Source organism: Canis lupus, chromosome 5, assembly GCF_011100685.1.
Source record: "Canis lupus familiaris isolate Mischka breed German Shepherd chromosome 5, alternate assembly UU_Cfam_GSD_1.0, whole genome shotgun sequence".
Lineage (NCBI taxonomy): Eukaryota > Metazoa > Chordata > Mammalia > Carnivora > Canidae > Canis > Canis lupus.
In genome coordinates this window covers 14,892,976-14,910,254 of record NC_049226.1, presented here as the reverse complement: position 1 = coordinate 14,910,254, position 17,279 = coordinate 14,892,976, and the positions used below count along the sequence as shown (strand labels likewise).

The 17,279-nt window shown below is 52.5% G+C and overlaps 1 protein-coding gene and 1 long non-coding RNA gene across 2 annotated transcripts; one reads left to right on the top strand and one right to left on the bottom strand.

Moving 5' to 3' along the window:
• Window positions 1–584: 584 nt before the first annotated feature.
• On the bottom strand, window positions 585–15,599 carry LOC111095810. The gene is made up of 3 exons (XR_005359191.1): window positions 15,410–15,599; window positions 9,193–9,360; window positions 585–928 (listed from the first exon to the last, which is right to left on the bottom strand). It is a non-coding gene; the product is annotated as an uncharacterized LOC111095810 (long non-coding RNA).
• UPK2 (uroplakin 2) lies at window positions 12,268–16,718 on the top strand. The gene is made up of 6 exons (XM_038535965.1): window positions 12,268–12,509; window positions 13,678–14,502; window positions 15,148–15,279; window positions 15,429–15,567; window positions 15,801–15,871; window positions 16,238–16,718. The coding sequence occupies exons 2-6, from the start codon at window positions 14,427–14,429 to the stop codon at window positions 16,372–16,374; spliced, it is 555 nt and encodes a 184-aa protein (XP_038391893.1). The 5' UTR covers window positions 12,268–12,509; window positions 13,678–14,426; the 3' UTR covers window positions 16,375–16,718.
• Window positions 16,719–17,279: the final 561 nt, after the last annotated feature.

The window sequence follows — 17,279 nt, the reverse complement described above, 5'->3', positions numbered from 1 at the left end:
TTTTTAAGTAAAGTTTATTTTATTGATTGATTTAAAGTAAGCTCTAGGCCCAACATAGGGCTTGAACTCATGATACTGAGACCAAGAGTCACATGTTCTTCTGACTGAGCCAGCCAGGTGCCCCAGTGAATGAACATTTGTTTTTCCTTCCTTTGAGCTGAACTCTGTCTCCCAGTGGTCTCCACTTTTTAGCCCACACACTACCTCTTGGGGTCACACACTGTGTGAGTCTAATTTTTCTTTCCCATGATAGCCCGTCACATAATTGAGCTTTAATGATTCCTCACTCTTCTCCTCTCCAGCCTAAACATTCCCAGTTCACTAAACAGTCACTTCCATGATGACACCTGGCCAACTTAGAATAAAGCAGGACTATCATTCTTTTCCTTTATTCCAAACATTATATCTCTTATTAATATGGCCTAAAATTGAATTTACTTTTGGCAACCATATTATGCTGATGACTTACACTGAACTTACTAAACCCCTTGATTCTGTGATTCTGTTTCACCTGAACTACTACTTATCTCTCTCCCCCTCCCACCCTCCCCCTCCCCCTCCCTCCTCCTCCTTCTCACCTGAATTGCTTCTAAGCCATGTCTGGTCCATTATGCATTGCTGAGGTTTTATATGGATCTCTGATCATTTCATCTTGTTAGGTTGGTCTGATATTCTATGCATGGAGATGATTTAGGAATCCTCATCTTGTCCTTCAAAGTGTTTACTAACCCTCCAGGCTTATATGAGTGAGACATGACACTGTATTTTCATATAAGATAATAATAAAAATCTTTAACAGGCAGAAATGAAGACAAAACCCTAAAACAAATGTTCTCCTGGTTGATACTAATCTGTGTCACATTGAGAAGTAAGAAGACACATGCTTTTGTAGGTGAGATGGGGTCATATCATCATGAGTCTTGAAAACCTAAAGGAAGAATAAGAAAATTCAGAAGGTTTTTGAGGGACACCTGGGTGGCTTAGCGGTTGAGCACCTGACTCCGCCCAGGGCATGATCCTGGAGTCCTAGGATCGAGTCCCACATCAGGCTCCCTGCATGGAGCCTGCTTCTCTCTCTGCCTATGTCTCTGCCTCTCTCTCTGTGTATCTCTCATGAATAAATAAATAAAATCTTTAAAAAAAAAAAAAAGAAGGTTTTTGAGTACGAAAGTCTTATGGAAGCAGGATGATACAGGCAAACAATAAAATAAAACACTAACTTTGGAACTTTACAGATCTGAATTTGAGACCTAGCTCTGTTTGCTTTCTAGCTCTAGAACTTTGAGCAAATTACTTTAACCACTCAGAACATCAATTTCTTCTCCTGTAGAATGGGATAATACGTACTCTATAGATTATTGTGGCAGTTAGATGATATATATGAAAAACCTCATACCGAACAGGCTCTTAATAATTTGGGAAGAAAAAGCAGAAGGAAGGAGGAGAGAAAAAAATGTGTTTATGGCAGGTAGGTTTGGTTTCTGAGGGGAGGCTACATTTATGATAGACCCAAGTAAAAAGTCCAAGTGTGAAGTGAGACTCTAGTGAGGCCCACATTGACTTGCTGGATGCTTGGTCCAGAGCAACACATACGAAATGGTAGAGGGCTAGAGGCAGACGTGGATGATATTTCAAAAGGAGAATTGATTGACCTTGGATGATGTGGAGAATGACAGGGAGAGGAGATTCAGGTAGCAACAGGGAAGTGCAAAGAGGGGTGATGGATTAGGGAAGAAGGGTTCATGTGAAGAGTGGTGGAAGGAGGCAGGACAGTCTGACATCCCAGTGGATCTGATGGGTGAGCGGGTGGAGAGATCAAGGGGAACTGTGGGGAGGAGGAGGAGTGAGTTAGGTGTTTGGGAAGCACCCCTGGTGGTGGTAGCTGTAGGCATTGTCTCTGTAGGTCTCTGTAGGGCCACCAGGTGGGAAACCAGTCAAGAACACTACCCTATCAGACACCCCAACTCCCCCCCTCCATTCAGAGCCGAACAGATGGACGTGACCTTCTGTTCCCCTTGACATCATGGGCCTCGGTCCATGTCCCTCCAGGACTCCCTGCTGCCCTGATAGCAGAAGGACACAAGTTCTTGTCTAGCCATCAGACTGTAGCTTGTTGCTCCCACCCGGGCTTGAAAAGGGAGAGAGGGGCAGGGGGGGAGCTGTAGGAGCTGTAGAAAGAGAGATTTGGCCAGAAGCAGGGTGTGGACCAACCAGAGCAAGAGAGTAACAGGGAAGGTGGGAGATAAAGAGCAAGGTGAGCACCACGAGTATGTAGACATGCAGGCTGACAGAGGAGGAAAAGAGACTGAAGAAGGAAGCAGAAAGATTTGCCGAGAAACTGATGAAGTGCAACTGAGAAAACTGTTGCCATGGTGACGGGTCCAGAGGAAGGAGTAGGAATCGAAATCGGATTATGAGTTGGGGGAGTGGGGAGGGGGTTGTTCAAGACCCAGAGAGGGTGGCCCCACCCCGGCCCCGCCCCTCCCAGCCCCCCCTGGCCCGAGGACCGCCTTTCCCGGGGGGGATCTCCAAGGCCAGCCCAAGGAGTGCAGTGAGAACAGAAGCGTGGGAGGGACGGGGTTCTGGCACTTTCGCTGCCCCCCCCCCACCCCTGGGCTGACGGGGAACAGATCCGCACTCCCCTACCCCCACCCCCAGCGGGCCTCACTGGCTCTCCGGACAACTCTCTCCACCCACCCCAGGTTCTGCCCTCCTGTCTCTTCCTTAGAGCCCCCAGTAAAGAGAGAGAAGGGGACCTGTTTTAGGAACCCACTGTGTGCCAAACCCTGTGTCGGGCCCCCGGTGGCTGCATCACTGAGTCCTGACCCCAGCCCCTGGGGTGGGTGCACTTCCCCATTGACAGCACACTGGGATGGGGTCCCAAGCTGGAAAGTACGGCCCGAGCTGGGGTGCAGTCCCCGCTCCGGCGTCCCAGCCATCCGCTGTCCTCCTGCCACCCCCCCTTCCCACTCCCCACTTCCCTGCCCGGCACCCCCAGGGCAGGGTGGGCGGGATGGGAGGCTGGGGGAGGGCCAGCGCGAGCCTCCGGCTCCATCCTTAGAGCTGGAGAGAGGGGGACCCTCGAGGCAAATGCGCCACCGCCGCGGCGGCGAGGCTGGGGCTGAGTGGGAGGCGCAGGGCAGCTGGGCGCTCAGGGCTGGGGGGAGAGGGCGGTGGGGGCGAGGGGAAGCTCTGAGGCGGGCGTTTCCGGCAGAGCTGGGGAGAAACTTCCAGCAAGGCCGAGGGGGGAGCCCTGAGGCTGCAGCCTGGGGCCTGTGAGCGCAGCCGGTGCGGCCGGGGCGCTGGTGCTGGCTGCAGGGCCTCGCCGCCCGGGCGGGGGGAAGCGGTCTCCCTCTCCCTCCCCGGGGCTGCTGTACAAATACCAGTTTTGTAAAGGGCACCGGATCTGCTGTGCATATCAAACAGGCCCCGAGGACCCGGGAGAAGGCAGAGTGCGGCGGTGACCTTGGGTAGCCGCGCCCAGGCTGCCCCTCCTGCGGCCGAGCGCTGGGATTCCCAAGGATTCTGGCCCCTTCCCCGGCCACCTTGAAACACCTCCCTGCTCCCTCCGAACCGCCCCAGCCCCAGCCTAACCGGAAGTTGAGGGGAGGTCAGAAGTGGCTGGGCCCCAAGAGGAGCTCGGGTCACAATTCTGTTGGTCCCCTGTTGGCTGGGCCTGAGCTCCCAGGGCCCTGCCCCACACCCCTGTAGAGAGAGGGGGGCCAGGGGTTGGGCTCCTTCCTCCTCGGGCCTGGAGGGAGGGCTGCCCCACCAGCTCACTTCTGCTGCTTCTGTTCCTTCCTCCACACTCCACCAGTATCCCAGAAAGCCCCTCCTGACCTCCCTCCCTGGGTCCATCAGAGGTTCCTACAGACCTGGAAGCCCCCCTGCCTCTCCGCCTGAGGTACAGGCAAGTCAGGTCAGGAACTGGGGGGGTGGGGGAAGAGAAGACTCTTCCTACCTTCTGCTGCCTTCACTTCTGCCCTCTGGAGGCTGTTGGTCTCTGGGCCCTGAATCCCAGACCCAGCTCCACTGAGATGGTCCGTCCTTCAGGACCCTCTGCCCAGCCCAGTTACCCTCATCCACACACCTTCACTCCCAGACGGATGCAATCTCCGTGACTGCTGCTTGCCAAAGCAGAGGAGCACATTTCACACTCTCTCCCCTTCCCCGTGAACCAGTTGGCTGCAGAATGTGGCCCCTGGAAGCATTCCTCTTTGGGTACCTGGGATACCACTACCCCCTGGCTCTTCTCTTTTTTCTTTTTTTTAAAGATTTTTATTTTTTATTTTATTTTTTTTTAAAGATTTTTTATTTATTTATTCAGAGGGGGGGCGGGGGGGCCAGAGACACAGGCAGAGGTAGAAGCAGGCTCCATGCAGAGAGCCCGATGTGGGACTCCATCCAAGGTCTCCAGGATCACGCCCTGGGCTGCAGGTGGTACTAAACTGCTGCGCCACCGGGGCTGCCCTAAAGATTTTTATTTATTTGAGAGAAAGAAAGAGAAAATGCATGGGCAGGGGGAGAGGGAGAAGCAGGCTCCGCACTGGCCAGGGAACTGGATTTGGGACTCAATCCCAGGACCCCAGGATCATGACCTGAGCTGAAGGCAGACGCTTAACCCACTGAGCCGCTCAGGTGCCCTTCTTTTTTCTTTTAGGGAAGCTTCTCGGTCTCCTTTGCAGGTTCCTCTTTCCTTTTGGCCATAATGATTTTCCTCAGGCTCTGTGCTTGCTCTTGTGTTCTCACTGGTCTCTGCTCCTCCTGGAGGCCAAGGCTGTCACACCCATGCCCACAGCCTTCCTGAGCTCCAGACCACACGTCAAACCACCCTCCACACACCTCCAACCGGGTGTCCTTCAGGCATTTCAGCGAGTTCAAAAGTGACAGATCTCCAACCCCTCCCCACAAATCCCCTCCCACCACCACTGAGACTCCCCCAACCCCCCCACCCCCATGATGGTACTGTCGATAGTACACACACACACACACACACACACACACACCACCCCCTGACTAGCGACTGTACCACCATCGGCCCAGCTGCCCAAACCAGGGCCTGGGAGGCATCCTTCACTGCTCCCCACCCTGCCCCACAGCCCTGGCCGTCAAACCATCACCCCCGAATTTCCTCTTTGCTCATTTTTTGCCCAGAATCTTATCTCAGCAGTGTGTCAAGAGACATCTAAAATATCTCCCAGCTATTCATCCAACACAGTCTCTACAGTGCAGCAAAAATCATCTTTATAAGATACAAATTTAATCATGACACTCTCCAGTTTAAAACCCTTAATGGCTTCTTTTTATCCTCAGGATAAAAATTAAAATTCTTTTTTTTTTTTTTAAGATTTTATTTATTCATGAGAGAGAGGCAGAGACACAGGCAGAGGGAGAAGCAGGCTCCCTGCGGGGAGCTCAGTGCGGGACTGCCCAGGATCACACCCTTAGCCAAAGGCAGATGTTCAACTGAGCCACACAGGCATCCCCAAAAGTTAAATTCTTTAAAAATAATAAAAATTCTTTAAAGGGGCTTACAAAGCTCTTCATCTGGTCCCACCTGCTTCTCCAATGACTTACCCAAATTCTACTCTAAACCTCCAGTCCTTTAATGAGGCTTGAGGGCTCTCTCAGCTGACAACAACCTCCCTTTCACCCTTCCCTCCTTCCATCTTCTCCCTGCTAACTCCTACTCAACTTTCAGATCATCACTTATTTACTACTTCCTCCAGGAAGCCCTCTAGGACTGTCTAAGCCCATGGACGTTGCCCCTTCTGTGAGGAGCCTCTTTGGCAAGTCATTTAACGTCTCTGACCTTAATTTCCTTGTTAATACAATGAGGACAATAACAGTACCCACCCCTCCAGAGGTTGCTATGAGGATGAAGCAAGAAAATAAATGAAGGACTTAGTGCAGCACCTGACATGTGGTAAACACTCGATAAATAATAACTGTAAGCATTATTTTTCCTACTAAAATCCTGCTGCAGTGTAGTGCTGGACTCCAGTATCTCCCGGGAGAGCAATCGTGTTCACCTCCCAATGCCCAGTACTTAGCCCAGTGACTGGTACAAAGGCATTTAATAAACATTTATTGAATAAATTAATTCATGTTAATTTGGCCACTATTATTTCTTGGGCAGATTTGCTCTCTTTCAGGCCTAAGGAGAGGCTTAATTACCCCACAATCAAGTCTCCACCTTCTCCTACAATAATTTTTCTCTGACCACACTAAATTTTGCCACTTCCCTGCTTCAGCCCTGTCAGAGGCTCCTCCTGTGGAAAACATGGTGGGCCAGGCCTTTGAAGGATGGTTGCGTCTTCACATCTGCCCCTCCTCTCCTTCTCCTTCCATTGTAAGCCCCCTTTGCAGGGCTCTGGCCACTGGTTACACTGAACCCCTGGCTGCTTCAACAACCCTCCAGCCTCAAGTACTTTCTTCCTCCTTTCTCAGTGGCACACCTACTCCCTTTCTAAGTGTCCTGTCCCAGATGACACAATCTGGGGCCCCCAGGGGTGAAGCTGGCCTCAAAGATGTGTATCGTTTGGCTCACAGAGTGCATTTCATAATATATATTAGTTTAGAATTTGAAAATAAGAGCACTTTCCCTACAAATGCAGCTGTCTGGCCTCTCTTGGGAAAAAAAACAACAACAACAGAGGAGGCTCAGTGAGCAACCCTAGGATCCCCTTTCTGGAAGGCAATACTTCTGCTTTATCCAGAGTTCCTGCTGCTGTTTGACTCCCTCCAGTGGGTCCCGACTTCACTCACTAAGTTTTACTGCTTTTGTAATCTGCCCAGCTCCTGGAGTCACTGGTCTACACCTCCCATTGGCCCCACAACTTTGTGCTCCATCCAGCGGAGGACCTTGGCTTTTCTTCCCTCCACCCCCCCCCCAACCACCTGGATAGACACCACTCTGTCCTGTCCCCGTCCACACGTCCACACTCCCCAGTCCCTCGCATTCCCTGCTCCTCTCACATCTTTATTGGACGGTGACCTCACCCTGCAGTGCTCCTTCCATTCGCATCTGACACCCCTTCTCATAACTAGCCCCCATCTTATTCTCCAGGACTCCACTCTGGCCAGTACCTTCCACTTTCCATGCCTCGGAAACCTGAACCCTGAGTCAGTACAACCTGACAGTTTTATCATTTCTGCACTCAAGCTGTCGTGTAACTAGAAAAGCTCCCAAAATGTCAAGGTCAGTGTGATGGTTAAGTTTATGTGTCAACTTGACTGGGCCGTGGTGCTCAGATACTTTGTCAAACATTATTCTGGGTGGCTCTGTGAAGATGTTTTTGGGATGAGATTCATATTTAAATCAGTGAACTTTGGGGCATCTGGTGGCTCAGTCGGTTAGGCATCTGCCTTCGGCTCAGGTCATGATCCCAGGGTCCTCGGATCAAGTCCCGCATTAGGCTCTCTGCTCAGCAGGGAGTCTGCTTCTCCCTCTATCCTTCCCCCCTGCTCATGATCTCCCTGTCTCTCCAACAAATAAAGTCTTTAAAAAATAAATAAATCAGTGAACTTTGGGTAAGGCAGATTAACCCATGGTATGGTGAGCCTCATCCAATCAGTCGAAGGCCCTAATAAAACAAAGACTGAACTCCCCTCCCCCAGAAAGAAGGAATTCAGCCAGCAGACCACCTTTGGACTCCAACTGCAACTCTTTCCTGGGTCTCCAAGCCTGCCTGCCTCCCCCTTCAGATTGTGGATTTGCCAAGCCTTCACAATCACATGAGCCAATTCCTTAAAATAAACCTCCCTCTCTCTGTACACATCCTGCCTGTTCTGTTTCTCCAGAGAACCCTGACTAATGCAGCCAGTGCCCCTGAAGACGAGCGGTCCCCAAACTCAGCTGGGCCACCGCCACCACACAGCCTTCCTCAGGGCCCTTGGGAGCTATGTCCTCTTCTCCCCACAAATAGCTACTCAAACTCTTACCCTCCCCCCGCAGACCCCAGATCCTTCTCCCCACTGAGTTTCCTACTTCCCAGAGAAAGTGGAGTCCATCAGAAAGGAGCTCCCTTAATTTGCTGCTTCCCTCTTGCTGTCTTTCTCCCCCACGGTCTCCCCACAAAAGTATCACATTTCTCTGCATTGCTGCCCTAGAGATAGAGAGAGAGAGAGAGAGAGAGAGAGAGAGAGAGAGAGAGAGAGAGAGAGGCATTTCTATGGCCAAAAGCTACTGTCTCCACCTCTGATCTGAACCCCATTATTTCCCTCCTCCAAAGCCTCTGCATCCATCACACCTCTGTCTCTCCTCTATCTTTACCTTTAAAAACACAACAGGTGGGGCACCCAGGTGGAGTAGTCAGCCAAGTGTTTGACTCTTGATTTCGGCTCAGGTCATCATCTCAGGATCATGGGATCGAGCCCCATGTTGGGCTCTGCACTCAGTGCAGTCTGCTTGTCTGCTTGATATTCTCTCTCTCCTTTCCCTCTGCCCCTGCCACTCATGCTCACGCTCTCTCGCTCTCTCAAATAAATAAATCTTAAAAAAAAGACCTACAGCAGGTGAGCCTTTCCCGTACCCCAAGTTCCCTTCCAGTTCCCTGTCTCGTTCCCTTCCCAGCCAAGCTTCTTCAAGGAGCAGCCTGCACAGTTCTCTCCCTACTACCTCCCCTGCCAGTCATCTCTGGAGTCTGCCTTCCTCACCTGTAGGACGCTGCCCCTAAGGATGCATGACCCCCGAGATGCCAAGTCCAGTGGACATTTCTCAGTCCTCACCTTCAGTTCTGACTCTCATACCACTCGACACCTCCTTTTTGAAATTCCCTGTCCACTCCCTTGTGGTTTTCCTCCTCATTCCCATTCCTCCGTCTTCAGCTCTCCTCTGTCCGTCTGTCCTTCAGACGCTGTGTGTCCCAGTATCCTACCTTCTTCTGTCTTCTCCCTCCCTTCTACACATCTCTCCAAGGACTAAGATTTCAACATCACGATTTTAACCACTCCCCCACCTTCCCTCTCTTTATCCTGCACCTGTCTTCTGTGTCCCAGACTCATTCACCCAACTAGGAAAATGTCATTTTCATCTGAATTTCCCAAGATATCTGCATTAATTGTCTATTAGCAGCTTGTAAAAAACAAATATTCTGAGAATCAGGAATCTGAAAAGACTTAGCTGGGCAGTTCTGGCTCTGGGTATCTCATGAAATTGCAGTAAAAGATGTTGGCCTGGGCCACAGTCACCTGAAGGCTTGACTTGGGCTGGAGGATCTGCTTCCAGTCTTGCTCATTCTCATGGCTGTTGTGTGGGGGCCTCAGTTCCATGCTGGATGTTGGCAGGAGGCCTCAATCCCTTGTCACGTGGACAGGTGGACCTCCCCATAGAGGTGACCCCATGTCCTCCAGAGTGAGCTATACAGGAGAGAGCAAGGAGGAAGGTGCAAGTCCTTCTCTGATCTAGCCTCCAAAGTGACCATTGGTTCTGCTGGATTCTACTGGCCACACAGACTAACCCTAATCCAATGTGCCAATCCTTTACCCGCTGCCAATCCCTTCCCACACTATTTCCAAAATGTTCTTTACATAAGTAAAACTCTTCAAAGGCTCTCTGTTTCCTTCAGGGGAAAAATCAAGCTCCTTAGTATAGGATACAAAGCCACAGGTGACCCAGCAGGTGGCAGGAGGTCTAGTCCTACTCATCTTTGAATGCCTCTTTCTAGCCAAGATGTATTTATTCACAATTCCCAGAAGATGTCAGGATAATTCACTTCTCTGAGCCTTTTTATATGCTGTTCCCTTTTTGGAATATCCCCTTCCGCTTATTTCAACTGTCTCATTCTCCAAAACTCAGCAACTTGAGAGCAGGAATGGTTTCTGTGTCTCATCTGTCATGGCACCCACCACAGAGGGAATGTTGAACAAACGTTTACTGAGTGGAAACACGAGTGGGCAGGCAGTTCCTGTGTGCTTGGGGCCCCAGTGGTGTGGTTGGCATACAAGATACAGCCAGCCCACATCTCATCACTTCCCCCCTTGGACTACCTTTCCTGCCCAACCATTTCCCTCTGCATGAATGACAGAGTTGGAAAAACAAATTCTGATTTGTGTGTGTGTGTGTTTTTTTTTTTTTAAGATTTCATTTATTTGAGAGAGAGAGACAGAGCACAAGTAGGGGGAGATGCAGAGGGAGAGGGAGAAGCAGACTTCCTGCTGAGCAAGGAGCCAGGTCATGGGATCATGACCTGAGCCAAAGGCAGACGTTTAACCGACTGAGCCATCCAGGTGCCTCTGATTTCTGTTTTTTAAAATATTATTTTAAGTAGGCTCCATACCCAATGTGGGGCTTAAACTCACAATGACCTTGAGATCAAGAGTCACATGCTCTACTGACTGAGTCAGCCAGGTGTCCCCAGATTCTGATTTCTATCCCGCCTCATTAGCTACTAGCTCTGTGACCTCAGGAAACTCATTTATTGCCTGTGAACCTCTAGTTTTCATCTGCAGTAAGGGTAAAAGGAGAAGAAGATAAGATGAATTACTTAAATTAATATTTATTGAACCAGATATCGTGCTAGGCACTCTCAAATAAATTAGCTTGAGTGATGGTCATAATATCTCAGTGAGACAGATTTTATACCCTTTCTACAGAAGAAGAAACTGCATCTCAGGGTACTCAGGTAGGTAACATGGGCCAAGGTCACAAAGCTGGAAGAAGATTTGGGGTAAGTGATTGTATCTTGGGAGCATTAGAAAAAATAAAGGGGCATCCAGGTCTCTTCCAGTTCTGCATAGCATGGGTTTTTTCCCCCCCCTCACCTTTTTCCTCAGATCTCAAGGATAGAGAGGCTCTGCCATTTCCCATCAGACCAACAGGTGCTGAGCACTACATCTCACTTCATGGTCCAAGTCCCCAGGGCCCCCTCCCCAAGTCTGCTCCTGCTGATTATGACAATGATTTCCAGCATTCCTTCTGCATCTTAATTTTTTTAAGATGTTATTTATTTACTCATGAGACACACACACACACACACACACACACACACACACAGGCAGAGACACAGGCAGAGGGAGAAATAGGCTCCATGCAGGGAGCCTGACATGGGACTCAATCCTGGATCTCAAGGATCGTGCCCTGGACTGAAGGTGGCACTAAACCGCTGAGTCACCCAGGCTGCCCTGCATCTTTCTTTTAAAGCATTTTTACACCTGTCACATCTCACTAGATGGCAGAAAAGGAACGAGTCTTCCCATTTTATAGGTGAGACAACAGAGGTTCAAAAGGACTTGCCTGAAGTCACACGGTATCACTTATCAGCAGGAGGACAATAGTCTCCAGCAAAGGCTCACAGGCCCATGGAGTCGAGTGGACACGTTTCTGGCTGACCGGCAAGCAGACCGGCGTTGTAGAACAAGAACCACTGGCATACCAGACAGACCTGGGTTCTGAGATCCTCTGGCTACAAAACTACCACAGATCAAGAACAAATACAAAGCACCGTAGTTCAGAAAGACTAGGTCAGTGTCAGGAGCCCATCTTCTAGTCCAGGCAGGATAGAGAGATTAAGAACTCCTTGGAGGCAGAAACTTATTTTGCCTTTGTATACCTGGTGCCTAGCGCAGTTCTGGCACTTTTTTTTTTTTTAAGATTTTATTCATCCAACCATGAGAGACACAGAGAGAGAGGCAGAGACCCAGGCAGAGGGTGAAGCAGGCTCCATGCAGGGAACACGACGTGGGACTCGATCCCCGGTCTTCAGCATCATGCCCTGGGCCAAAGGCAGTGCTAAACTGCTGAGCCACCCGGGCTGGCCTAGTCCTGGTAGTTAATACATGTTTGTTGACTTGGGTATGGGACTTGGAAGGAAGGGAGCAGAAGAGGAAACTTGAGTGAGTTTAGAGTCAAGAATCCAAGGGAGAGACAGGCTAGAAAGTGTGAGTCCAGGAGAGACACTCCAGGCATTTGTGGTCCTGGTTTCTTTACTCTAAGCCACGAGGACATCCTCCAGAGGCACGGGGTGCTGTGGCTTTAAATGACTTCAGCGTGTCAATGAATCCGCTCTGCTAAAAGAGTTATCCTCTTGCTCCTGCGCTTGGCCTCCCCCTCCTCGCAGCTCCCCAAACCCTTCTCGGCCGCTGTGATGGGATAATTAGATGCGAGAGCTCAGCACAGATGATGCTCCAGTTGCTTAGCAACTAATGGTTTCCATGGAGACCGCAAAGCACAGCCTCCAGAGCAGCCAGTGAGCAGCTCGGCAGGGCAGGGAGAAGACGCAACTCTCAGTTCCTCCAGAAACCTGGGGAGGGCCGGGGTGGGGAAGGGGGGCTGGAGGCAAAAGGGAGGGCTTAAAGGCACAGGGCCCTGTTATCCCTTTAAAATCTGGTCAGAGCTCTGCCCTGCCCTACCCCACTCTGTCCCACTCGTAATTTCAGATGGGTGGTGGGCTTAGGCGCGGACCGCCACAACCACCCTGCAATAAACTCAGCCTCTTCTTTCTGCTTCCTGGTCTGTGACTGAAATGGGAAGAGATACCTCCCAAGCCCAAGCGTAAACATCCTCCCAGGTTAGTGCTGGGATTTGAAGAGTACCAGAAGACCGCCTCACCCCCTAGGATGCCACCACCCAGCTTGTCCCTTCTCTCCAAAGTTCTCCTCACTGTGCAAATGGTCCTCTTTCAGTTTGTAGAATGAGAATGTAGGATCTGATCAGATAAAGGACAAAAGCCAAGGTGCAGGAAAAACAGAATTCAATTCTTCACCCCAAGACAGCCTATGCTGGGAGACTGGGGGAAAACACCTGCCCCTAGTCTCCACCTAAGAGAAGCCAGTGTGTGTGTGTGTGTGTGTGTGTGTGTGTGTGTGTGTAGGGGCATACGGTACAGAGCATGTGGCTATTCAGCGTGGGCCTCTCAGACTGGCATCCATCGGCATTACCTGCAAGCTCATTAGAAATGAAGACTTTCAGGCTTCACCTAAGACCCACTGAATCAAACTGCGTCTCAACCAGAGCCTTAGTGATTCACAGGCACAGTAAATGTGGAGAAGTGCTGGTCTAAGACCCTCCTACCCTCTGCTTGGGAACCCCTGAGTTCTCTTTTTAATTTTTAAAAAAGATTTTGTTTATTTATTCATGAGAGACACAGAGAAGCAAAGACATAGGCAGAGGGAGAAGCAGGCTCCCTCTGGATGCAGGACTTGATCCCAGGACCCCGGGGATCACACCCTGAGCCAAAGGCAGACACTCAACCACTGAGCCCCCGGGGCATCCCTGGGTCCATGAGTTCTATCTTCACCATCACCCCCTGCTCACACTCCAGCTTGAATCTCCCCCTCCACCCTGGGGGTAAGGACGCAACCCCACCTACCCCTCATTTCCTCATGGGACCCTGGCCCTTCCCTGGACCAGGGAAGACAGGATGGTTCGTGATGCAGAGACATACATCAGCACTCCCTGTGCAGCTCTCGGCCTCTCCTGGCCAAGCACCCCACCTTCCACAAGTGATTCCTTCTGAGTCTGTTTCCGCATCTGCAAAAGGGACCCAGTGACATGTCCAGCTCACGATAGCTGCAAGGATAAATATGTTGGCACATGCCCTGTGCCCAGAGTGGATACCTTCTCCTTGTTGCTCCTTGCTTTCCGCTTGCAACTCCTCCCTCACTTCTGTCTGACTGAGCACAGGGGTGGGGGGTGCAGTTGGAGGAGCTGGGTCTCCTTTTCTTTTCTCTTACCAGGTGTCTCTCCTCTCTTCTCAAGCAGCTCGACAATGGTTGCTGACCAAGGCTGACGGTGCCCCCTCCCCCGTCTCTCTGAAAGTCTTCCCTAACATCCCTTCACCCTACTCTCCAGAAGAATCTGAAGCCCCACACACTCCCTGGCGCCAGCACCCTTAGGCCCCTCCCACAGCAGCAATATCTGGGCCTTGGGGGACACCCCATGAATTGGAACCCTTGGCTCTGCTGACGCCATTCCCCTACTACCAGCTTCAATTTCCCTCCCATCCTTGCCCGGCCGAGGCCCTGTCAGGAGCTCCCTGCCCTGGCATCAATCCCCTCTTCTGGCATACCAGGGCAATCTCAGAACTTGTCCCCCTCCTGGAAGACTCCCACTGTCTGGGGGAGCAGTCCTCTACGGGCCATGCTCCAGACACAGGGGCAGACAGGAATCCTCAGGCCCTAACATGTGGGAGTTTCAGAGGAAGGGGTGACTTCCACCTCCACCTTAGTTACCCTGAGCCTCTGCAGCTGACTAAGCCAACAAGATCCAGCCAGGGCATCCCCACTTCTGGCCTGAAAGCCGGCTCCCCATCCTGAAAAACCTGTCTGGGGGTCTGCCCTGAGGCTGTAAGACCCAAAGGGCAGGTTGGACAGGATTCCCCTCCAGCCACTCCCACCCCAAGACAAAATCAGCCACCCCAGGGGCCCGGCCTCACTTGCCTCCGGAAGCCAGGAAGCCACAGCCAGTTCTAGCTCCTAGCCCAGCTATGGCCTCCCTGCTGCCAGTCCGGACCTTGCCCTTGATCCTGATCCTGCTGACTGTCCTGGCCCTGGGTGCTGCAGGTCTCTGCCATCTCTGGTGGGCTGTGGGGAGGGCAACCAAGGCCTGCACGGGAGGCACTGTGCCCTTCGGGGCTCTCAAAGAGGAGCTAGTCCAGCCAGTTGGGGGTGGAGGGGGTGGAGGGCCGGTGATGGCAGTGACCAGGCATCAGTCAGCCTTTAAGATTTTTAAAATTTACTTATTCATGAAAGACACAGAGAGAGAGTAAGAGGCAGAGACACAGGCAGAGGGAGAAGCAGGCTCCCAGCGGGGAGCCCGATGCGGGTCTTGATCCTTCGACCCCAGGATCACGCCCGGAGCCAAAAGCAGATGCTCAACCACTGAGCCACCCAGGCGTCCCCCAGGGCACACTCCTGGTCCTCTTTCAAACCCAGGAGGCAGAGAGACATGGGGAGCACCCAAAGCTAGGAATTGGGGTAAGGTTGGTGGCTGCCCCCTCCTGGCATCCGGAGCCAGCGGCGAAGGGGACCGTCCAGCTTCTGCAGCCCAAGCCTGCCACCTGGTGGTCACACAAGCAAAGGCCCGTGTCTGCCAGCGAGCGGTAGAGTGGAAGGGGAGGTCTCTGCACCCGTCGAGGCGGCCCCCAGATCTGATAGTGGGGAAGGGGATTGGTTGCCCCCACCCCGAACTCCCTCTTGGCCCCCCAGACTTCAACATCTCAAGCGTCTCTGGTCTGCTGTCGCCGGCGCTAACGGAGAGCCTGCTAGTTGCCTTGCCCCCCTGCCACCTCACAGGGGGCAACGCCACACTGATGGTCCGGAGAGCCAATGACAGCAAAGGTTTGCTACCCCCTCCCAAGGTGGCCCCTTAGTCCCTAGAGGCCCCTCCCCAGGGCACCACCAGCACCCCTTCTCCCGCTCCTGCCTTCCCCCTCTCCTTGGGGCCTCCAGACACACAACCCTCACTCACCCCCTGATTTCCTGCCCAGTGGTGAAATCTAGCTTCGTAGTGCCTTCCTGCCGTGGGCGCAGGGAGCTGGTGAGTGTGGTGGACAGTGGGGCTGGCTTCACAGTCACCCGGCTCAGCGCATACCAGGTGACAAACCTCGTGCCAGGAACCAAATACTAGTAGGTACCAGATCCAGGCCTAGAATCCCTGGGGGAGGGGGTGCAGGGAGAGAAGATGGGTGCTGACAGTTGGTGGTGGGGAGGGATCGGGTCAGCTTGGGGTGAAAAAGTGAGGACACAGCTTAAGGGGTCAAGGACGGGCCCCTGGATGCCTGGGCTCCCTCTCTCTTTTCCCAAGGCCCAGATGATCACTGAGGAGTCTCTCCTCTCTCTCCCAAACCCCACCTCCAAAGCATTTCCTACCTAGTGAGGAAGGGGTCGTCCACCGAGTCCAGTAGAGAGATCCCAATGTCCACGCTGCCTCGTAAGTCATATCAGGGCCCCCAAATCTTCCCTGGCCCTCCCACCCCATCCCCCATAGTTGTCCCTCCCTGTGCTCCCTTAGTTTCTTTGCTCACCCGGATCCTGAGCCTTTGGCGTTTTACCTGCCCGTTGACTCATCTCCTACACTAAAGGTCCTACGTGGGTAGGCACTGTGTCCAATTAATTTCTGTATCTTCAGTGACCAACATGGGAGATGCTTCATAAATGTTTACCTGATGGATGTGTGGATCAGTTGACTGGTTGGATGAATAAATGGATGGAGGACAGCTGGAGGAGACAGAGTGCCTGGGGTCGGGATGGGGGCTCCTCCTGCCCACAAAGGCCTCCCCCATCTCTCTTCTGACAGGAAGGCAGGCGGAATCCATTGGGCTGGGAATGGCCCGGACAGGGGGCATGGTGGTCATCACAGTGCTGCTCTCGGTCGCCATGTTCCTGCTGGTTCTGGGCCTCATCATCGCCCTGGCCCTGGGCGCCCGAAAGTGAGGAGGCCAGCGCCAGGCAGCAGGCCTTCAGGAAGCCCAGGACACGGTGCATTTCCCCAGCCCACGGCTTTGCCCTCTGTGCCCGCTTCCTCTCCTGAGAAGAGGCCTGCTCTCAGGCCTCAACCATGGGGTTTTGGCTTCTTGGGTGCCTTCACCTCTCCTCCCCGCCCCTCTCTCACTGGAGCCTCACCTCCCAGCACTCCCTATAATCCCCTCAGCCCACTCCTGTCAGAATCAGAATCAATGCTCCTCCCACATCACCTCCTTAATTACCACCCGACCCCCTGCCAAGAATTCACCCTTCCCTCAGGGCCAGAAGTCCCCTCAATAAAGTGTGATGCCACATCTGCCCTGTGTTTCCCTTCTGTGAGCTCCACCTGGATGGGGACAGGACCTACATCAGGCAGCAGAGGCTCCCAGGCCCCTCCCTACCCCACAACCCAGAGCTGCTTCCGAAGGAGGCAGGAAGGCCTAGATGAGATTAGCAGCAGGAGTCAAGAGTTCTCAGACCACACCTGGGCTGTGGGTTTTGCAACCCTCCATCCTCCACAGCAGGCAGCAGGCCACCCTCCAGGGCTTGGTGCCCTCTGTGGGAGGGTCTAGAGGCCAAAGGTCTTGGGATATTGGGAGAGCTAAAGGAAGTCCTGGGGAAAGGGGTACAGGCTCTGACTGGGGACAAAGAGGGCCACCAGGGTGACACCTTGGACAGGGTGCTAGGGATGGGAGAAGTGGAGAATAGGCTAAGGGGCCTGGAGGAGGAAGCAGAAGTGAAAGAATCCTGGGTGCGGGGAAACGAGAGTGGTACAATCTGGTAGCTGAGGGAAAAGAACAGGAGTGGTCCCCTTTCCCGTACATATCCCTTGTAAGGATCAGTGACCTTTGTATTGATCTTAGGGGAGACACCAG

What these genes read in the sequence shown, in the direction of transcription:
- UPK2 (XM_038535965.1), top strand. Translation starts at nt 14,427, where the DNA reads ATGGCCTCCCTGCTGCCAGTCCGGACCTTGCCCTTGATCCTGATCCTG. An exon ending in GTGCCAGGAACCAAATACTA is followed by an intron (nt 15,568 to 15,800) that starts GTAGGTACCAGA and finishes CCACCTCCAAAG; the next exon opens with CATTTCCTACCTAGTGAGGA. An exon ending in CCCAATGTCCACGCTGCCTC is followed by an intron (nt 15,872 to 16,237) that starts GTAAGTCATATC and finishes CTCTTCTGACAG; the next exon opens with GAAGGCAGGCGGAATCCATT.